The 24,308-nt window shown below is 32.0% G+C and overlaps 1 protein-coding gene across 1 annotated transcript in view; it reads right to left on the bottom strand.

Annotated features, from left to right (window-relative positions):
- Window positions 1-24,308, bottom strand: part of ITPR2 (inositol 1,4,5-trisphosphate receptor type 2) — a 521,149-nt gene that overhangs the window by 47,098 nt on the left and 449,743 nt on the right. Inside the window, exons 53-54 of the mRNA XM_051963211.1 lie at window positions 8,026-8,156; window positions 6,160-6,325 (exon numbers count right to left, since the gene is read on the bottom strand). Of these exons, the coding sequence (XP_051819171.1) occupies window positions 6,160-6,325; window positions 8,026-8,156 (297 nt within the window). The remainder of the gene's footprint in view (window positions 1-6,159; window positions 6,326-8,025; window positions 8,157-24,308) is intronic.

Here is a 24,308-nt window from a genome sequence, read left to right as displayed (position 1 = left end):
GCTACAAATGATCTCCAAAGAAAAGAGACACTGATACTTGTTACACCTGATATTTTTCCCCTATGGGTTATATTTTTAATTAGCATATGGCATTTATAATTTTTACTGATTATAAAATATCTCCAAAAAGTGTACATGCTGCTTAGAGGTCATTTTTTTACTATGGTTATATAAAAGGTGGCACTTTAAATTGGGAAACAAGTTTAAGATGCACCAATACTAGTGAACAATGTCATTTTATCCAGGATTAGGAAAAGTCATAATCTTCAAGTATTTTTGGCTTAGCTACAATGTAAACTATTGAGAGAGAAATGTAAACTATTTATAGTAAGCAAAATGTGATGAAATAAATTGCAAAGATCTCAGGCTCAACAATAACAGGAATTAGAAATTTATCCAGTATTCTGGAATATTCTCTAGCACTTTCATTAAGAGTTGTACAATTTTTAAAATATATTTTGACATCCTAGAAGGATGCTGAAGATTGGAACAATGTAATAAGACTCCTTTTAAAAGTTGAATACTGGAAAGAGTAAAGAAAATTTAAAAAGAAAAAAGATTGAATTTCCAAAGAAAATGGAATATTGAGATTCACTGTGGTTTTCAACTTGAATATTAAAGATACCTCCAAGCAACTGATTCCATTCTTCATTTTGCTGTCTACATGATACCCTAGTTTTCTACATGAACTCTAGAAACATTACTGAGTTTCTCTGAGTAAAACATGCTTATATTAGGGGAAAAGGAAAGAGAATAAAATGCTTGATGATCATGTAGAAGACACATTAAATAATAATTGAACAGTATTCTAAAGACAAGAGAATGTTTTTTGCCTTTCTTTATATTCCTGACATATAGGTACTTAATAAATGCTTGTTGATTGATTGCTTAGCCTCATGTCCCTCTTCTGATACATACTGGATGTGCAGTCCTGGACAAGTCATTAACCCCATAGGTGTCAGTCCATTCTTGAAGGCTGGGTTGCAGAGTGTTTAATAAAATTACATTGGTGAAATGAGCTTTCTCAGAATGTAATTTGCTAAATCAACTAAGCCATAAATCTTGTGGAGGATAAAGAGAGGAAGACCTGGTGATAGAAAGAAAAATGAAACAGTCCCTACTCTCACAGACTTTATATTGTATTAGATAATATATCCAACTAAAGTCAACTAAATATTTATTAAAGCATTTACTGTATATTAGATGGAAATAAAAGTCTTATCAATGAAGACCATCCCCTTAACCTCATTAGAGTTCATTGTATGGAAAGCAAGGAATGTGAGTGACCATCTAACTAACATGAATGTTTTGTTATGGCAATTTTCATTGTGATAGAATTCAAGGTCTATACATACAAATGATTTAGTAATAATAATAGGGATAGTTAATATTTCTATGGCATTTACTAGGTACTAGGCACTGTGCTAAGGCTTTACAATTATTATCTCATTTGATCCTCACAACAACCGTGGGAAGTAACTGCTATTATTATTCCTATTTAATAGATGAAGAAACTGGCAAAATGGAGGTTGACTTATCCAGGATCACACAGTTAGTGTCGGAGGCCAAGTTTAAATTCTGGTATTCCTGTCTCCAGAACCAGCCCTCTCTTCACTGTATCACTTAGCTTCCTTAATTAATACAGCATAAGAATATGACTTTCTTCTCATTTAAATAACTATGTTTAGCAAACCTGCAAGCATGTGTACAGAATGGTGCTGAGACAGAGAAAGTGGGGTTTATCAAAGCTGAGAGATTTTTGCTGAGATCCTACCTATATATGATTAATTAATCTCTGATAGGGGAAAAAAAATCTGATGATGGGAAAATCAGGCAAAAATCTAAAAACAACTACTTCTAGGAGTTAAATAATTTCTCTTTTTGTTATCAAATCCATTGCTTGCATCATGGTTGCATAATGGCTGGTATGTTACAATAGTTTTCTTAGTTACCTCTCAAGCTCCAATCATTTAGAAATAATTAGATCATAAACAAAATTATTTTATGTGCTCACTTCAACTATATCACTCTGCTAAGTAGTTCTCTGGAGACTCCCTTATGAGTTCAAATGTGAACATGTCCCAAGAAATAAGCTCTATTTACTCTATTACTATATTTATTTCCCTTTTCTAATTCTGAACTTTGGTTAGTTATTATATGGGAGGACTTCTGTCTTCTCATTTCATATATTATATATTCTTTTAAAATTAGCACTATATGTAACCATTCTTCTGGGATACTCTCTGAATAATTTCATCCATTCTGTAACACATTTTCATTAACTTTTAAACCACTCTTTGTTCTGATATCATTCCTGTAACTGCTATTTTTAGAGAAGTTACAAATAAAAAATTAGAAAATTGCATACTGTATTTAACACGTTTAGAACAAATCTGGAGTTTTCTAGAGATTTAAATGTATAAAACATTGCATTTGCTTATACACATTTCACATTTATTCACTCAGCAAATATTTATTGAAAACTTGTATATGCCATATACTTTTCTAGATACTGGGGGGGAGGGGGTTGGATTTTCAGTCCAGCATCCAGCCCCTCTCTGCCTTTGGCCTCTGAGCTATTTGACTACCAAGCCAGATCAAAGACCAAAGACCCAGTTCCACTCCCTTTCTCTCCAACTCCCAATTACCAAAGGGAAAAAACAACAATAGTAGTCATCATCATCATCATCACCATAGCACCTATATAGTTTTTTTTTTAATTTTGTAAAGCACTTTAAATTTCATTTCATTTGCTCAACAATCTTGTTAAGATAGGCACTATTAATATATCATCATTTTATAGATGAGGAAACTGAGGCTGACAAAGTTTACTCATCTCCTATTTATTCTATATGAAGTTTGTTTGTACATATTTATTTGCTTGTTTTCTCCCCCATTAGAATGTGAGCTATCTTTTTCCTTTTTTTATATTCCCAGTCCCTAGCAGAGTGCCTGGCACATAGTATGCACAAATAATTGTTTCTTAATGAGCAACTAATCACCTTTCCCTCTTAGACACTCTCTCTTACCTAGCTGGATTCTTGTGGCAGTGCCATTTCCTGGCCTTCCTACTATGAATCTAATATTTCCAGGATCATCTACTCGATCATCATACATTTCATTCCCCCTGTGCATCTTCTTTTTGCACATGCACCATCTTCTTTAAGAGATTTCATCAGCTTGATATTAGTTCAACTATTATCTATCAGCTGGCTCTCAGATTTGCATATTGATTTCTAACCTCTCTAGTGAATTCTACTCCTGAATTTCCAACTCCCTTCTACATACCTCTAGATGGGTATTGATGGGTATCACATTAAGTTTCTCAAACTCAATTGGTCTCATCAGATCTCATCATTTTCCCCCCTAAACCTATCAATCTTCCTCATTTCTTTGTGTCTAAGATACCACTGCTTCTCAAATCACCCTGATTTATAATTTGGGAATCAAATTTTATTATTCCTTTCCCCTTACCCCTTATAATCAATCAATTGCCAAATCTTTTAGATTCTACCTCCACAATATCTCTTTCTTTCTCTTCCTTCCTATCCACACAATCTCCTAATCAATGTTTTTATTATTATTCATCTGGACTATTATAATAACTTCTTAATTAATATTCCTGCACTTGGTCTCTCTTTCTTCAATCTTCTTCAATCCATCTTCCAGCTGCCAAATTGATATCCAAAGAATACAAGTTTTACAAAGGCATTCCCTATATCAAAATGCTTTTTTGGCTCCCTATTGTATCTTGGATGAAACAGAGCCTTCTGTTTGGTATTCAAAACCCTTCACAATCTAATCTGACTTCAACCATTATTTCTAGGCTTATTGCCCTTTAAGCATTTTACATTCTTGACAAACTGGTCTACTTAATAATACCTATACATGATACTTTATATTACTACTTTGGTACCTGGAATGCTTTCATTCTTCCCATCTGTCTTTCAGAAATAATCTTGAGATCCTTTCATGCCATGTCCTATAAGAGCCTATTCTAATTTTTACTATTTTTAGTTCTTCCCTCTTGGAATCATTTTGTTAGCTATTACATATTTATTTATGTGTGTCCAAGTTGTTTTCCTCCAATAAAATATAAACTTTCTTAGGGCATGGACTGGTTCATTTTTGTCTTTTTACTCCAGTAGCTATCACACATGCCTTGCATGTGATAGGTACTTAGAGGTTGAGCTGAATTGAATCCAAACACACACACATCCAAGTATGGACACACATGTGAATATCTATACATGATATATGTGTATATGTATATGAAGATTCATGTTTATATACTGCATGTGCTCATTATATATGTATATAACCATACATATATTCATATGGGTATGGGAAGGTGTGTATATACATACACATACAAATGTTTATGTGTAAGATGTTTATATTAAGATGTTTCCTTATATAAGAAACAAGATTTTAGATCAGTACCAAAGAGATCGTCTAGCTTTTTGAGAGATGAGTATATTGAAGTACAGGGTTAAGTAAACTAGCAAATGATCATATAGGTGAAAAATGACAGAGTAAAGATTTAATCTATGCTGTTTAACTACAAATTCAGGGTTTTTTCCCTTAGATTACACTGCTTCTAAGAGACATTCAAAAATTACTACAATAAGAGCCAGTAAGTGAAAAATGCCATATAAATGTTATCTGCCAGGTACTAGAAGGGTTCTAAAGAAGAGTTCACTTCCTAATAGAATGATGAGAGAAGAGTTCATGAAAACATGACAAATTAGGAATCTGGAAAAGGTAGGATTTTGATAGGCTCATAGGCTGAGATTGCTATTAGGGAATTCTAAACTAAAAGAATGGTATTTGCGATGGCAAAGAGGTGACACATTAATAAAATATGAAGTAGATGTGACAATAGAAATAGTTGGAAGTAGAGCATAGGAAGCTAAAGATTCATTCTCTTTACCTTCTCAGTAAAAAATAAAGAAAGAAAGTTTGAAGAAAGTGTAAAAGGAACTTGGATGAAGTATTGTTGATCAACTGTGTTCAACTCTTTATGACTCCACTTGGAGGTTTTTTAATAAAAGTACTGGAGTGATTTGCCATTTCTCCCTTCAGTTCATTTTACAGATGAGGAAATTAAAGCAAAAAGGTTTAAGTGACTTTCCTGGGTCACACTGATTTCAAGCCAGTACTCTATGTACTGCAACACCTCACTTCCCTGAAAAAGAGTAAATTGTATCCTGGGGGAATGTGATAGGGATTAAGTCTGGTGAATAAAAGAATTGCTAAATAGCACCAAAAGCCTACTTGATATTGATTTTTAGTGGATTCAAAGTGGGAGTGCTAATCTAAGAACTAGGAAATTCTGGGTTCAAAACTCACCTCCACCATATTCTAATAGTGAAACTCTGAGAAAATCAGTTTCTCTGCTCTAGGCAATCTTCTAAGAATAGGTACTAAACTGCATTAGTATATAAAGTTCCCAAACTAAAGAAATTAAAGGTTCAGTTCCTATCACAAATGCCATAGTTCCACAACTTTCTCTAGCAGTTTTTGGCATATAGTTAGTGAATGGCAGAGGAAACCATGATTTTGGGGCATAGGGTCCAGAATGAGTTGGGGGGTCGGGGAAGGGGGTGGAGTAAAACTGATAGGAGACTGATTTCCTGAGAGTATAAACAGATGTCAAGAAATCAATAGTCAAGATAAAAAGGGAGGGGAGGTTCTGTAGCAGCAAAGTTGTGAAGGAGGTGAGAGGTAAGGCAAGTAAGTAATGGTGAGAAACAGAGATTTGAGAGCTTGGAAGTATGCACCAGTGGAAACCAAAACGTCATTTGGGTGAGGGGGCTTAAATTCAAATAAATGTAACACTAACTAAATGTGAAATCACTCGGGTATTTAATTGATACATTAATATATTAAGCCATTTCATATTCGTCATTAATGAATTATACCCAATAGTCAAAGATTCACACAAATTGTACAATATTAACTATACTAATAGGGGATGAGGGTTCACTAATATTTATGGAGGGTAAAAATTTTAGATCTAGCTATTTAAGCCCTGATAAGACTTGAGTATAAAGTCATTTTTTTCAGATCAGCATGATAAATGATAGTTACTCTATCCAGACAGCCTTTAGTGAATAACTTCTCCATCTAATAGTTTTATATCTTGAAAACACATACCACAGATGAAACAGGTTGTTTTTAAAATCTCTTCCTTTTTCTGTTTTTCACTTCTGAGATCAGCAAATGTATCAATGATAACACCAAAAATCAAGTTCAGAACAATAATGATGACAATGAAATAAAAAAGAAGATCATAAACCACTCTAGCAGCAAACAAGGGTTCCTGAAATAAAGACAATATTTTCAAGATAAGTGATTATCAGTGAAATCAAGGTTTTAGGCAGTACATGAAAATACAAGGCAAATCTGGGGATTTTTTTTTTAAGAGGATAGAGAATTTTTCAGATATCCATATAATGTTCTGTTTTTAACTTGTAGTGTTATTCCTTACAATGAAATTATCTTTTTAATCACATAGTTAAGATCTTGACTTCTTAACCTTTATCTGATGCTCACTTTTCAGAAGCAGAATTCAGGGCAATTATCAGCTTCAATGTCAACAGCCAAAGAATGAGCATTTCACATTACTTTTAAGAAGATCTGATTCCCTGTAAATGTCTAGATCAGAGACTACTTTCTTGTGTTAATATTACATTGAAGGTATATCCTAGCTTAAGGATTATTTCCAATAGAAACATATTATATCTAATAAAAAGATTTTAATAGATGGGAAATATGAAGGAAAGTAGGGGGAAGCCGTTATACAAAATGAATATTTCAACTGAGTCTTGATAGTATTGGTCATGACTATAGCAGGGGTCCTCAAACTTTTTAAATAGGGGGCCAGTTCACTGTCCCTCAGACTGTTGGAGGGCTGGACTATAGGAAAAACAAAAACTTTTTTTTGTGGGCCTTTAAATAAAGAAACTTCATAGCCCTGGGTGAGGAGGATAAATATCCTCAGCTACCGCATCTGGCCCATGTGCCATAGTTTGAGGACCCCTATGACCTTAACTTCTTCAAAGAATTAGATGGAGGAGTACATTTTCTCAACATTATTAGACTTAAAAATCAAATAAAACTGGAAAATTTAAGGAAAAATTATGTAATAATTAAATGAAATAAAGAATTATAAAAGCTTGAATATCTCTCAGAGATCATACAAGTCTACCCTCACAGTTTAGACAGAAACAGTGTTTCATAGTAGGCACCAGTTCTATTAAAGAACAAAAATGATTAGTCATCATTTCCTCACTATAACATCAACTGTAACAAGGAAACATTTCTCAATTCCTATTGAAAATGGATGACAGAATCTTCAGGTTTTTAGAATATCAATGCTTAGGAGCACCTTACAGAAAAAAATTTAAAAATTATTACATAAATTGGCTTCTATTTATATAGAAATTTATATATAGTTTAGGGTTTACAGAGTATCTCATTACAACCCAACAGGTAAGTATGACTGGCAGTTTCATTATCACTATTCTACCCACTTCATAGATTAAGAATCTGAGATTCAGATATAAAATGACTTGTCCAGTTTAAGTGTCAGAGCTAGGATTTGAACTCAGGTCTTCAAATTACAGTTTTCCTTTTGTTTAATGAAATCTTACACTAGGTTTACATAAGAATTATAAGATTAAACTTCAGACTAAATTAAACAATCAAATCTGACACAATGAAATCATCAGCTTACTTATGTAATATTATTTTCATTTAACTGACCAGTTTTTTAAATTAAGTAACTGAACTGCTTATTTTGTTGTTCATGTAAACAGACTTACTTCAAACATCTTTTATGAATTTCCCTCTATCCATTTTTTAATAGAACAATGAAAATACTTTTCCTTCATAAGCTGTTTCTATACATGATGTGATTGACTTCAGATGGAAAAAAGCACAACACTGCTAAAAATCTTTTCTATGTGAAAGTGATCATGAGGTACACAGGATTCACTTTGTACTTTACTATATACTTACATCTTTAGAAGGCTTTCTTAGAACATCACCTACACCACCTCCATTCCTCAGGCCCTGGTTTAACACAGTAACAATGCACATCAGGAGTGTGTCACAGGTCCGTTCTATTCCATCTTCATCATCTTCTTCAACTACAAAAGTAAATATATTCAACACAGAAAATAAAACATTTTCAATAGATCACCTACATGTTTTCTAAGAACAGTACTACAGAATTTAAAATTTTAAGTCACACATGATTAATTTTAGCTACAGTAATAAGTACTTTACATATAGACCTATCAGAGTATATTGACCACTTGGTACATATACAATATTTAAAGGGTTTCCTACCTCCCAGTTCTAGAAGAAACAGCTGATAAAGGAAAACAATGTAATAAAGTAAATAATACAAGTAAGCCAAAAATGTAGTTAAGTACTAATTGAGAGTGAATTCTCTAAGTTCATTTATATCTTCTTGTCTAACTGGCTGAATTTCTTAGCTATTTGCTTTGCCATTTGGTTCTCAAATACCTGGCACTCAGTTTTGACTTATATGTATAGTTCTTTATCTTTATGTAGTTAGGTGGGGGAAAGAAGAATATACATCATGACAGAAATATCACAAAATTCCAACATTTCAAAAATAAAAACAGAAAAAATATTACATACTTTATACTATATTTTATGGATTTATGTAAGAGGATTTTGGGTGATTTAGATTTGAAAATAGGTAACACGTATGAAACTTATTATTTCCTTTATGAAATAAAAAGAACGGCTAAGTTGTTATTTGAAAGTATATAGCAAGAGCCATGAGTTTGCAAAAGGTTTCAAAGCTGGGCCCAGTAATTCATTTTTAAAAAAATGTTTTTTTATAACTACATTTTAATATAATTGCTTTTTGTAATCCTATATATTTTATTTTATACATTTAAGAATACTATTCAAAAAGGAATCCATAGACTTCACCAGACTGACAAAAACCGGCTTACCCATTTCATTGTTCATTATTAAAATATGTGTTGATGTTCCTTTTTAAGGACTATGTATCTAAATAAATATCATAATTTGGATAATAAACATTTTTCATTTACTTGATTTTTCATAGTTATGTCATTCTCTTTTGAATGATCATGGTTCTCATTTAAGATATTGAACAATGTTCTGAAACATTAAATATTAAGCAAAATATCATTTTCAAAATAGAAATATTTGGAGGATTTCATCTATTATAGGAAATCACTTCTATTTGGATTTTGATGGACATCTTCAACAATAATTGCAAATACAACATATGTTTCCCTGTTTCTTATCCCCCTCAACTGTTAATGATCTCTCTCCCAAACCATCTTATATTTAACTCCTTTGTATATATTTTTATTCATTTACTTTATACTTATATTGCACATATTTTTTCTTATCTGTAGGAACTGTTTCATTTTGTGTACTTGTGTCCAAAGCCTTATACAATGTCTAGTATATAATAGAGGATTTAAAAAAAACTTGATTGTTTTCTTGCCTCACCAGATATTTGTAATCAGTGAGTCACTGTCATAAAGTTGCTTCTCTTATTATATCTTTTAAGCCAATCTTAAAAGATTTTGACATATAAATAGACATAGATATAAATATATATATATATATGAATACTTTGTTGGAAGAACCTTTAAATGGATATTTGGTTCTAGAGAATCTAAACTTTTAAAAAATATATTTTATTGAAATATTTTGTTTACATTTACTTACACTTCTACATATAACCCTCCTCTATCTCCTATCCAGAGGCATCCTTTGCAAATAAGTAAATATATTTCTTTCTGTTTCCTTCTTGGGATACAAACCTGGCAATGTAATGTCTGAGTCAAAGGGTAAAAATATTTTAGCCACTTTTTATTTTTATTTTTGCACTTAATGGTATTTTTTCCAATTACACAATAAAGATAGTTTTCAGAATTCATTTTTATAAGATTTTGAATTCCAATTTTTTTCCCCTTCATTCCTTCCTCCCAACCTCCAAGAGGGCAGACAATCTGATATGTGTACAATCATGTTAAACAGATTTCCACATTATTCATGTTGTGATCAAAGAATCAGAACAAAGAGAAAAAACACATGCAAAAAAGGTGAAAATAATATGCATCAACATGCATTCAAATGCCATAGTTCTTTCTCTAGATGTGGATAGTATTAGATATCATAAATCTTTTGGAATTGTCTTGGATCACTATATTGCTGAGAAAAGTTCAATCTATCACAGTTGATCATAGCACAATGTTGTTATTTCTATGTACAATGTTCTGCTGATTCTGCTCATTCCACTCAGCATTAGTTCATATAAATCTTTCCAAATTTTTCTGAAATCCACCTGCTCATTATTTCTTATAGCACAATTGTATTCCATTTCATCCATATACCATAACTTATTTAGTCATTCCCTAAATGATAAACATCCCCACAATTTCCAATTCTTTGCCACTACAAAGAAAGCTGCTCTAAATTTTTTACATATGTAACTCCTTTTTTTTTTCTTTTATATGATCTTTTTTGGATATAGAGCTAGTAATGGTATTGTTGGATCAAAGAATACACACAGTTTTATAGCATAGTTCCAAATTGTTCTCCAAAATGGTTGGATCAATTCAAAAATTTACCACCAATGTTCCAATTTTCCTACATCTTCTCCAACATTTATCATTTTCCTTTTCTGTCATGTTAGCCAATCTGATAGGTATGGAGTAGTATCTTAAAGTAGTTTTATTTTGCATTTCTTTAATCAAGAATAATTTAGGGAATTTTTTTTCAGATAATTATATATGACTTTAATTTCATCTGAAACTGTCTGATCATAAACTATGACCATTTACCAATTGAGAAATGACTTAAATTCTTACAAATTTGATTCAGTTCTCTATATATTTGAAAAATGATATCATTATCAAAAACACTGGCTATTAATATTGTTTGCATTCATTTTGTTTATATAAAAGCTTTAATTTAATGTAATTAAAACCATTCTGCATTTAATAATACTTTCTATCTCTTATTTAATCCTAAATTCTTCCCTTCTCCAGAGTTCTTATAGGCATTCTGTTCCTTGTTCTAATTATAGTATTAATCTTTATGTATAAATCATGTGCTCATTTTGACCTTATCTTGTTTTATATAAAGGTATAAGATGTTAATTTATGCCTAGCTTCTACCATACCATTTTTCAGTTTTTCTAACAGTTTTTGTCAAATGGAGAGTTCTTATCTAAGAAGTGGTAGTCTTTGTGTTTATCAAATAATAGATTATGATAGTCATTTACTACTGAGTCATGGGTGTCTAACTTTTCTATTGATCTACCACTTTATTTATAAGGCAATACCAAATAGTTTTTATGACTGAAGCTTTAAGGTATAGTTTTAGTTCTTGTATGAGTAGGCTGTCATCTTTCTTTGCATTTTCCCCCACCAAATCCCTTAATATTTTTGATTTTTTGTTTTTCGGATAACTTTTGTTATTTTTTTCTAGCTCTATAAAATAAATTTTAGTAGTTTAATTGTTATGGATAAGGAAATTAGTTTAAATAGAATTGTTATTTTTATTACATTGACTCAGCCTACTCATGAGCAATTTATTTTTCCAAAATTTTTAGATTTTTCTTTATTTGTGTGAAAAATATTTTGAAATTATGTTCATAAAATTCCTGGGTTTGTCTTGGCAGGTAGAATCCCAAACATTATATTGTCTACAGTTATTTTAAATAGAATTTCTCTATCTCTTGCTGGGCTTTGTTGGTAATATATAGAAACATTAACAATTTATGTGGGTTTATTTTCTATCCTGTAACTTTGCTAAAATTGTTAATTGTTTCAAAGTTTTTAGTTAATTAAGATTCTCTAAATATACCAATATATCATCTGCAGAGTGATAGTTTTGTTTCTTTATTGCCTATTTTTATTTATTCAATTTCTTTTTCTTCTCTTACTGCTAAAGCTAACATTTCTAGTACAATATTAAATAATAATGATAACAATAGGTATCTTTGTTTTACCTTTCATCTTATTGGGAAGGCTTCTAGTTTATTCCCACTACAAATAATGCTTGCTTATGATTTTAGATAGATATTTCTATTATTTTAACAAAAACTCACTTTATTCCTATGTTCTCCATTTTTTCTTTTCTTTTTTAAAAATGTATTTATTTAAACTTTAAATACAAAATAGAAAAAAATATAAAGAAAAGGAACATTGCCATATATACAGAACATGAGAAGATTAAAAAATAAATTTCTATTTCAAAAAAGCATATATGTTAATAGAACACACTGTATTCAAAACTATACTTGCTTCTTTGTAGAGTTTTTTGGTTCTCTGCTGTGTACTTTTTACTTTTTTCTTTCTTTCCCTTCTCCACTCCCCCACCTCCTTTAAGCAGGCTATATTAATTTAAAATATACTTACCTATACATAAACATACACATATGTATACATACTTCTAAATATGGCTGACATATACTGTAGATATCTCCTTTTTGATTGAATCTTTTAACATTGACTTTGATATTAATGATCACTATCCCTACATTTTTTCTAATAAATTCTACTCCTGATTATTATTATATGTCTGTGTGTATCTTGTTTTCTATCCTTCCTAACTCTTGTACTTTACTTCTCCCCATTAGCTTGCCTTGCTATTATTTACCCTTAACCACCCACCCCACCTTAAAGGATTTCTCTTATATCCTCTCTCCCCTACACTTTGCCTTCCTTTTTTAATCTCATTCCTATTAATCTTCATATCTTATCCCATTCCTGTTAATTTCCATTCTCTTCTGTACTTATATTATTATACTGTACTTTATACTATTCCCTCCCCCCATTTCTTTAATTTTGGAAATTTATATTATGTGCATGTGTGTTTGTGCGTGTTTGTATACCTCATTCATACAGCATAATTACTGTTTTTACCGTTGTGGTCCTCTTGAAGAACAAAGGACAAATAACAACAACCTTTTCCTACATGTTTTGCTTTTTAGAATCACATTATAATCAGCTCTGTCTTAATCTTTCCAGACAATTACTAATGACAATCTTAGATATATATAGTCTATGTTTCCACATATAAAACATAAACAGTTTGTCCTTACTGACTTTCTTGAAATTATTCTTTGATATTAATTCTTATGTGTCAAATTTTCTGTTAAGTTCAGGTCTGTTTGCAACCCGAATCCTGAAAATTTAGCATTTCATTGAATATCCTTTTTTTTTTCCATTCAGTATCATATCATAAAATTTCTAGATATAATATTTTCAGCCACAACCCTAGTTCTTTAGATCGTTAATATATAGTATTATTCCAAGACTTGCAGTCCTTTACTGTAGCCACTGATAAGTCTTGTGTGTTTCTGACTGTGGCTCCAACATATTTGAATTTTTAGTTATAGTTGCTCATAAAAATTTTTATTTGATATGGGTGTTTTGAAATTTAGCAATAATGTTCTGATATATTTTCCAGTTAGGATCTCTTCCAGGTAGTGATTAGTGGATTTTTTTTTTTCTATTTCTACTTTCTTCTCTTGTTCTAATACTTCAGGACAATTTTCTTTAACTGTTTCGGGTATTATTGTATCCATATTCTTTTTATGGTCATAGCTTTTGTGTAGTCCAATTATTCTTTTATTTCTCTCTTGTTGATCTGTTCTCCAGATCTGTTGTTTTTCTCATATTTTGCATTCTCTCCTTTTTCTCTTTTTTTGGTATTATTATTATTATTATTGAGTGGGGAGGTTGAGGTCTTTCACTAATATAATTTAGTATTCATATTACTTCATTGTCTTTGGTACTTTTTAGCAAGATGTAGTTTCCTTCATTATCTCTTTTAATTAGGTCTATTTTTGCTTTTGCATTTTATGGAGAATATATCTCATTCACATTCATAGTTATGATTGTTAACCATACTTTCCTCCATCCTATTTTCTCCCATTTATACTTTTCGCTCTCTTTTCACCCTATCACTCCTCAAAGTGTTTTGCTTCTGCTCCCTCAATCTGCCATCCCTTCTATCAGCCCCATTTCCTTTGCTTTCCCCTTTCCCTTCCATACCTACCAAAGTGTGTACATTATTCCCTCTATGAGTCAAAACTGATGAGATTAAGCTTCAAAGCTCATCTCCCTCCCTTCTTTTCCTCTACCATAATATGTCTTTTGTGCCTATTCATGTGATATAATTTACCCTATTCTGCCTTTCCCTTAACTCTTCTCTGAGTACAATTCTTTCCCCATACCTTAATATTTTTTCTCCTTATTATCATCACATCAAAGTAAACTTATACCCACACACTCTATCTAAGTAGACTTCATTTAACTGGCCTAATAGAGATATAGAGATAGAGATAATAGAGATAATTCTCTAGAGTTACAAGTATCATCTTCCTTTGTATAAATAAACCTTCCTTCCTTAAACAGTTTAAGCTTATTGAATAATATGTTTGTTTTATTTTTCTTTCCTGTTTGCCTTTTTTATTCTGTTGAGTCTTGTATTTGAAGATCAAATTTTAGATTCAGGTCTGATCTTTTTGTCAGAAAAGTTTGAAAATCCCCTATTTCATTGAATATCCATCCTTATCCCAAAAAAAGATTGTGTTAATTTTGCTGGGGAGTTAATTCTTGGCTGTAATCCACCTCCTTTATCTTCTGGAATATCATATTCTAATCCCTCTGATTCTTTAATGTAGAAGATGCTAAATCCTATGTAATCTTGACTGTGGTACCTTGATATTTGAATTATTTCTTTCTGACTGATTGCTTGCAATATTTTCATTTTGACCCAGAGTTTTCATTTTGGGATCGCTTTCAGGAGATAATCAGTGAATTCTTTCAATGCCCATTTTATCCTCTGACTCTAGGATATCATGGCAATTTTCCTTGATAATTTCTGCAAAAAATACTGTCCAGGATCTTTTTTAAAATCTTTTAAATGTAATCCAATAATTCTTAAATTATCTCTCCTAAAACTATTTTCTACATCAGTTGTTTTTCCAAGAAAGTATTTCATATTTTCTCCCATTTTTCATTGTTTTAATTTTGTTTGGCTGATTCTTTGATGTCTGATAAGAGTTATTAGCTTCCAATTCTCTAATTCAAATTTTTAAGGAATTATTTTCTTCAGTTAGCTTTTGTACTTCCTTTTCCGTTTGGCTAATTCTGCTTTTAAAAGAATTTGTTTTCTTCGGTGGATTTTTTTCCATTTGACCAATTCTATTTTTTAAGGAGTTATTTACTTCAGTCAATTTTTTTGCTTCCTTTTCTAAACTGTTAACTCTTTTCATAGTTCTTATACATATCTCTCCTTTCTTTTACCAGTTTTTCTTCTACCCCATTACTTGATTTTTAGAATCTTTTTTGAGCTCTTCCAAGAGGACTTTTGGGGCTTGAGATAAATTAACATTCCCCTTTAAGATGACACACATAGGTGACACTTGTCCTCTTCTGAGTTTGTGTTTTGATCTTCCCAGTTGCCACTGTAGGTTTCGATGGTCAGAGTTCTTTTGAGATTTTCTCAATTTTTAAAAGTTGAGCTTTGTCCCTGAGGCACAGAGGATACTGTTCCAAGCTTCTTGAGACTCCACTGCATAGAGTGGCCAAACCCCGTCACAACTAGGTTCTAAAACTGGCAATTTGCCTTCTGCACTGGCACCGGAGGCTTCACAGATGGCCTACTATGGCATAGCTAGGATTGAGGGGACTGAGTTGAAGCCACTGTGCTGTGGCTAAGAGCTTCTGTTGGCTTGCCCCAGACATCATCTGGGCTAGGCTATGCTCTCCTTTTCAGAAATTCTTAAGTTATATTAAGTTGGAAAATTGGTTCACTCCATCTTTTCTTCTGTTGCTCCAGAATCCATTTAAAGGACTGATTTAATGTTGTTTCTGAGGGAAACTGAGGAGAGCTGAGATAACTTTCTGACTTCTCTCCACCATCTCAGTTCCATCTATTCCATAATTCCTATTTTAGCCACTTTAAAAAGAATAATTCCAAATTGCTTTCTAGAATAGTTAAGATCAATTTGGAGCACTACAAATAGTGAGCTTATCTTTCTAGAGTAAATCAAATGCTTTTTACCAGTTTATAAATACTAAGAGATAAAAAGTATATATATTTTTGTAGCAGCAAAACAAAGATGAAACCTCCATTTTGGATCACTTGAACAAATCGTGTCATATAAGTACAATTAAATGTTATTGCATAATAAGAAATAATAAGAAAAAGTCTGAAAAGTGGGGAAGACTTGAATTCATACAGATTGCAGTAAAGAGACTCAAGATAAGACTCAACATACATGATGGTGTAAAAGAGGAAAAACACTAAAAGACACCAGAATATCAACACAATAACCAATCCTGACTCTAGAAGATTGCTGCTTTCCTAATTCTTCATACTTCACTCTATATCATTCATTTGTCTTTCCATATCTCTCATATTCATCATTTCTATTCTTCAGCATAGGTTTTCTTTCTTGGAAGAGAAGCATTGAATTACAAGTACAGAATGAGGCATGCACTATCAGACACATTAAGGTATATGTTTTTCTTTATTGCAGTTTTCTTCTACAAGGGAAAATTCTACAAGGGAGTAGGGTTTTTATTGGAAAGAGACAACATAAAAAGTATCAAATTATTTTTTAAATGGGATTTCATATTCTCTTTATTTTTAAGTTAATTCTGATGAGAAATGTATGATATCTTACAGAACTTTTATGCAAAGCCTTCTTCCTCCCTTTCCCTCACAAACTTTCATCAAGGATATCTTTCTTAAGTGTAGGTCATTTCTATATAATTTTGTAAAGACAGGAAAGTAGATAATATAGTCAGTAGTCACTAATATTTTCTTGATTACATGTATCTGAGATTTCTGGTTTTTGATATCATTTACTCTTTCAGATACCTTGAAAATTGATCCCTCAAGACCTTCCTAATTTAATCACCTTGGTAATCTCCAAGTGACCTTCCTAACAGGCAATCAATAAAAAAGCATTTACATGATGAACTCACCTAATTAAGGACCTTCCCAAATGAATAATGAAAATGAAATAACCCCAGTTTTCACAGAACTTATAGGTAGGGCAACATCAAGTACATGTGTATATGCAAAATCAATTCAAGATAATTTTAGGGGAAAAGTACTAACAGTTAGAAAGGTAAGAAATGTTTCCTGTAGATAGTATTTGAGATGACTTTTGAAGGAAAGTAACAATTTTAAGAAATGGAAGTGAGAAAGGAGTGTATTCCAAAGATGGGTGACAGTCAAAGAGAAGAAGGGAAATGGGAACCCTGTGAATAAAAAAGAGTAAGAAGGACAATTTGAACTGATCTGGGAACCTCATTCTCCAAGTGGGCACTAGTTATCCTTATTTGAATATTCTTTAATTTATCAATGTGATACTCAGAACTGACAATAATATTTCAGATGAAGTTTATTCACTGGGTCATCACTCTATTTCTGATCCTATCACCTCTTGTCTGGATTATTGCAATAGCCTTCTAATTGATCTCACTGCCTCAAGCCTTTCTTGATGACAATCTATCTTCCATATAGTTAGCAAAATTTTCTTTAAAAGATTTGTGTTACCCCCTGCTCAATAAACTCTACTGACTGTCTTGCTTGGAGAAAAATAAAATTCCTCTGATATTCAAAGCTCATTATAACCTAGCACAATCCTAGCTTTCCCGTAATCTCATATTCTACAAATATATGTTGGATGACAATCCAGCAATTGTAGTCAATTGTTGTTTATTGAACACAATACGACATCTTTCATGTTTGTGCCTCTGCGCTGGTCGTCCTCCATTTCTCTCTTTACCTCTGACGCTTGACATGCTTGGTTACTTTCAAGACTGAGCTCAAGTGCTACTTTCTGCAGGATCTTCCTGGGACCCTCAGTCACCTGAGCTTTTCCATCTAAATTTATATTCCTTCTATTTTGTATTATAGTAGTACACGTTGCTCTATCTTATCCTTTCTCCCCCATTAATAGTATATAAAATCCTTGAGTTGAGGGACTGTTTTTGCCTAGTACTTAGTAGTATTTGGTACATAATAAGTCCTTAATAAATACTTTTTAAATTAATTGACTTGTTAAGTTCAGAATGAAGAAGTAGGAGACTAGGTAAGAATAGCAAAAATGCAAATATAAGCTTAATATAAGCTTCTTAGCAATTACAGCTCTTTAAATGAAATACATTGCCTTGGGTGGTAGTATGTTCCCTTACTAGAAGAGGTAGTCAAATAAAGGCTGGATCACTGTTTGTTATATGTATTGTAGTAGAGATTTCTTTTTGGGAGATGAGTTGGACTAAATGGCAGTTTATACTCCTTCCAAATCTAAAATTCTATGATTTTTAAAATACTGCACCGTATATACTCGAGTATGAGCCTACCCGAATATAAGCCGAGGCCCCTAATTTTAACCCAAAAATTGGGCAGAAAAACTCGGCTTATACTCGAGTATATACGGTATTTCTTATTGCCATTGATTCTTCATCCCTTAAACTTCTAAATGGTGATTACTGATGTTGATGTCTCTTTTTTTGATTCATTCCCCATTATTAGCACAGTTTATTTAAATAGGTAAGGCTAGAGTTGACTTTATTCATTCTATCTACATTGTTGCTCCTCAGTATTGATTTTGATCTCTGTTCTAACAAGTCAACTTATTTGTATTTCTACATAAATAACTGATTCAGAAATGACTGACTTCGGTATTCAATTGTTTCTCATGTGTTCAAAATGAGTGGATTTCCCAAGTAAATTTCACTTGTGATATTATTTAGTGCTTCACATATCTATTTCTTCCTGACTTTTCTCAAAGTATTTAGGATATATCATCATGAGACTTCTATATTAGTCTATAAGTCCTTGACCTCTTTATTTCTTCTTACTATTTACTCTTGTTTTCAAACTTATACTGAAGTCACTAATCTTTAAATTATATCATTTAATTTAGGGGGTCCTATCAAAAACTCTGTAGGATTTTTTTGCCTCTTAATTCTTTGAAACTTGTGTTGGTAAATAAGTAGGAATTAATTTCATGGTAGTCTTTTCATAAATGTTAATGAGATAGTGACATGACCAAGCTCCCCATGAAATGATTTTTCTTTGTGCTTTTATACGCTTGATGAAACCAGCTACTTCAACTCCATTATTTACATCTCCAAGGGGAAACTGTAAATTATAGTGCCATTTAGCAGCCACATCCTTATAAATTCTAATTTTATTTATAGCTACTATATCTAGATTTATATAGATCTTTTTCCAGCAGTTTATTGGACTCTTTTCTTGTTGGATAAGAATGCATTTAGAGTCCTAATAACTTAATGTTTATAGATGGTGAGTAAAAATCATTTTTAGTATCTTCTGTCCTCTTTTCCACCACTGTCACTTCAAGGAGGTAAGGGGTAGATAGGATTCTGAGACATTTAACATTTTTTTTTACTTTTCTTTCTTAGGTTGCCATAGCCAAATATTTCATCATGAAGTATACATACTATTAGTAATGAGGCTCTTTGAACATTGCTAGACTGGACCCAATAACTCTTTGCTGGGTCCATATATAATTTCAATGAGAATTATTTGCACATCCAGCAAAGACTACTTTTATGAAAAATCAGAAGAGAACTATTATTCATTATAAGTTATATTAGGTTATATTAGTTTACCTTTTACATATTAACGACTAAAAGATACAAAGAATGTAAAATCTTACTATGCCAAGTGTTTCTTGATTACCAAGAAAGCTTTTTATTAGTAAAATATAATGTTACTCTAAATGATCTTTTTCAATGCAGGGTCAAAAACAGAAGAATTATACCTCACTATTAATGAAAATCTTCTGATGCTTATTATTTGCATGACATTGTGTTGACTTGAGACTGGATTACAGTAAGTTTTCTCAGTGAAAACCAAAATCATTTAAAAGAATTTGGCATTATTATGAAGAGGGACAATTATATGACTCTCTATTATTCAGATTATTATATATAGTTTAAAGAGCCTATATCACTGATCCATCAGTATAGATATATTGGCCAATTATTAAAAATGAATAGTGACTGGAAGCAGAATTAAAAAGAAGGAATTCACCTTGATTAATTTGAGAAATTATATAGTACTTTTAATGACTCTGAGTATCTCCCTAAAACAAAGAAAATCATCCTCTTAACAATAATATTCTTGCTATGATGATATATAGATATGAATCATGGATTACCATACTATTCAAAGAAACAAAATTGAAGTTTATCCAAAGGTCAATAGCAAAAATGAGCTTAAATAGGCTACAATATATCAATAGAGAATTTTTTACAAAGCAGCTATATAAAAGATGGTATCAATAAATATATGAAGGTGGCTTAGTTATATAGTATACACACATGGAATAGTAGACTTCCTATATTTGCCACTGATATCCATATAACTTCAAATAACCTAGAGGAAAGCTTCCTTCTATGGAAGATTTAGGAAGGACATAATGAGAGTTGCTAGGATGAAAAGGTATGTTTTTCAATACTTTCTCTAAGGAGTATCTACATGGATGATAGCCCAGTACACAATACCATACTTACACAAAGCACAGCCATAATAGTCATCTACTAGGAATATCCTCAGATTATATGTTTCAGGTTCCCTCAAAATGGGAGTTAGCCACACAGCCCCAATATGAATTAAAATATAGGAATATGATTGATTTGATAATGTTGAAATGGCTGAACAAGAAAAGGAATTGTCATTTCACTAAGAGCTAGAGCAATTATAAAGAAAGCTCAGTTTGCCACTTACCTGAGCCAAAGACTTAAGCAACTAAAAAGGGAGAACATTTCAAGAGAACTAAAAAAGTGTTCTCTCTCATTGTGTGTTTGCCTGTCTCTCTGTGTGTGTCTCTATCTTTGTTTCTGTCTCTGTCTTCTTCCCTTCTTACCCCCTTTTCTCTCCTCTTTCTCTTCTCTATACTTTCTCTTCTCTTTTTTCCTCTCTCTTCTCTTCCTATAATATGGTAGGAAATATAGCATAAGGGGCCTAAGGAGTGAGGGAATAGTGAAAAAGAGTGAAAAATTTTTCAGATCAAATCTGACATCAGGAAGTAAGAGAGACAATACTAATAATAGCACCTAGTTCCCCAGGTATTTGTGGGAATAAAATGAACTATTTTAAAGAATTTTGCATATCTTAAAGCACTATCGTAATGCTAGCTATTATCATCATCACTACTAGTACTAATAATAAAAATTCAAAATTGAAAGGGAGGGAATATAGAAGGAAAACATTTGACATGCTTTTGGTTTTCTTTTTGTTTGCTTTGTTGGGACAGTAGAGAGGGGCACAGATGCAACTTGGAAAAGGCTGCTGGAGGTGCTACAGTCTCCATCTCCTCAGAAAAGACTTTGGTTACTTTGGTTAAGAGAGAACAGAATCTTAACAAATGACAATTTGCTAATATCTGTGAAACTGTCATAATGAGGAGAATTCTTGAGATCTTAAATTATTACCCTGAAAGACTTGAGTTATTAACATGTGTTTTAAAGGAGTCTAACATAATTTTTTTTCTAAAGAGATTTGAACAGTTAACTATCATTGAAGAGTAAGGTTGTCAAAGACTACTGAAATTTATTCTGATTTTTTTTTTTTTTTGGTGAAGGCAACTGGGGTTAAGTGACTTGTCCAGGGCCACACAGCTGAGAAATGTTAAGTGTAATAAGTAATATGTTAAGAGTAATAAATTCTTCTTAACCATAAAAATATATGAACAACTTTATTGTTGCTAGATTCAGATCTATTTTTTTTTAAAAGATAGTGTGAGATATCTTTCAATTCACTTATTAGTGAATGTCATTTTTCTAGTTTATACACTAATAATAGAAATTTATAGAGAGGCTTAAGGATTACAAAATATATAATCTTGTTTTATTCCCCTTCAAACTGGGTGGGGGATAAGTACTATGGATATTATAAGTATTTCATTATCGATATGAGAAGCTGGAGCACTGGAAATAAAGTGACTTGAACATGGTCTCACAAGTGTTCATTTCCAAAGTGAGGTTTTGAACCCAGGTCTGACTGCAAACCCAAGCACTTTTTCCATGTTCCTTTGTGATAAACTAAAATAACTAATGGGGATAAGATGCTTCATGCAAAGTAGGAATAAATAATAAAATATAGCTATTACAGAATATATATATTTTTTTCCTAACCTAGGCTTTCTAGGAAAATTAAACTTTAGCCATCAAAAATAGTGGCATTTAATAAGTATCAATTCCATGAGCTTGGCTCATGTGATTAGCTAACACAGATTTTAGAGAAGCTTAGAAAACAACAATTATCATTAGCATACTATAACAATATGAATGGAATTACAAATGCCTTTGGTAGTCTAAACATCCCTTAGAAGCAATTCATTATAGAATTGATTCAAATCACTTATAACCACAAGAAAAGGAAATCATTGGACCCACCTGGTAGGAAATCAAAGTGAATAATGAAGTATTAATCTTAGATTTTTTTTTGTATTTTTTCAATCTTTTGTACTGGACAAAATACCACAACATCAATGCATTTTTGTGTTCACTTCTTCTTTACACCCAGTTTGTTTTCTAGCTGAAAATTATCTTGATGATGGCCAATTCTTCCACAGCTTTAAAAACTTTCTCAGATCCCAAAGAAATACTAAAGAAGGGAAAGGGACCTGCATGTGCCAAAATGTTTGTGGCAGCCCTGTTTGTAGTGGCTAGAAACTGAAAAATGAATGGATGCCCATCAATTGGAGAATGGCTGGATAAATTGTGGTATATGAATGTTATGGAATATTATTGTTCTGTAAGAAATGACCAGCAGAATGAATACAGAGAGGACTGGCGAGACTTACATGAACTGATGCTAAGTGAAATGAGCAGAACCAGGAGATCATTATATACTTCGACAACGATATAGTATGAGGATGTATTCTGATGGAAGTGGATTTCTTTGACAAAGAGACCTAACTGAGTTTCAATTGATAAATGATGGACAGAAGCAGCTACACCCAAAGAAAGAACACTGGGAAACGAATGTGAACTATCTGCATTTTTGTTTTTCTTCCCGGGTTATTTTTACCTTCTGAATCCAATTCTCCCTGTGCAACAAGAGAACTGTTCAGTTCTGCAAACATATATTGTATCTAGGATATATCTAACATATCTACATATGTTACATATCTAACATATCTAACATATATAGGACTGCTTGCCATCTAGGGGAGGGGGTGGAGGGAGGGAGAGGGAAAATCGGAACAGAAACGAGTGCAAGGGATAATGTTGTAAAAAAATTACCCTGGCATGGGTTCTGTCAATATAAAGTTATTATTAAATAAAATAAAATATTAAAAAAAAAACTTTCTCAGAGGTAGATCTTGTTCTTTTTCCAGGAAAAAAAAAAAAGTCAACAACTATTTTTCTTTTGTAGCCAAGAAGAAAGAATGAACAATTGCAAAAGATAACAAATTCAAGTTTTACCTCACAGATGGTAGTCAAGTTGATGGCTCAGTCTCATATTAGTATGAATTTGAGCCTTTCTGAAGAAAGCCTGATTTTGTGTATGTGTGTGTATTTTGTGTGTGTGTGTGTGTGTGTGTGGCTGTGGGTGGTGATTTTGTGATATATATCCTCCATTATAAAATAACAAACTAGGGCATTCACAATTGCTCCCTAGGGTTTGTAAATTTTAATGCTGATCTATATAAAAACATTTCTGAGGCATGGTAAGATGTTTTCCAAAAGACTTTAGCTTTCATTGTGCTTTTAAAACAAAGCCAGATATCATAGGTGGCAAAAACAAATAAATTAGATCCATCTGTTTATGTTTCCATTAAAGTAAATTTTATTGACACTATATCAAACACCAAAATGAACACGAGAGTTAAGTGATCCCCTAAACAATCAGCCACCAATTCAAATCTTCCAATTCCTACTCCATTTGTTTGAAATGTCATAACTATCCAGAAAATTCGGTGTCCTCATTCTCCTATTTCTCTTGCTTAGAGCATCTGTGCTTTTGAAGACACTCACTTTGGAAACCCTCATCATTGAGGGAGTAAGATGTATGTGATTTCATCATTAGAACATGAAGTGATCCAGATTAGGAGAAAGAATCTATTCCTGGTGTTCTTATTTGTTACTTGTATTAATTTTTTTTTCAGAGAAAAACAAATAATTAGGTTCTATAAAGCTCTGCATACTATATTTTATACAAAAGCCTATGTGTTAAATTGGCTTTTCTTGTCTGATTTGAGAGCA

Source organism: Antechinus flavipes, chromosome 5, assembly GCF_016432865.1.
Source record: "Antechinus flavipes isolate AdamAnt ecotype Samford, QLD, Australia chromosome 5, AdamAnt_v2, whole genome shotgun sequence".
Taxonomy (NCBI): domain Eukaryota; kingdom Metazoa; phylum Chordata; class Mammalia; order Dasyuromorphia; family Dasyuridae; genus Antechinus; species Antechinus flavipes.
This window is presented reverse-complemented; position numbering and strand designations above follow the sequence as displayed.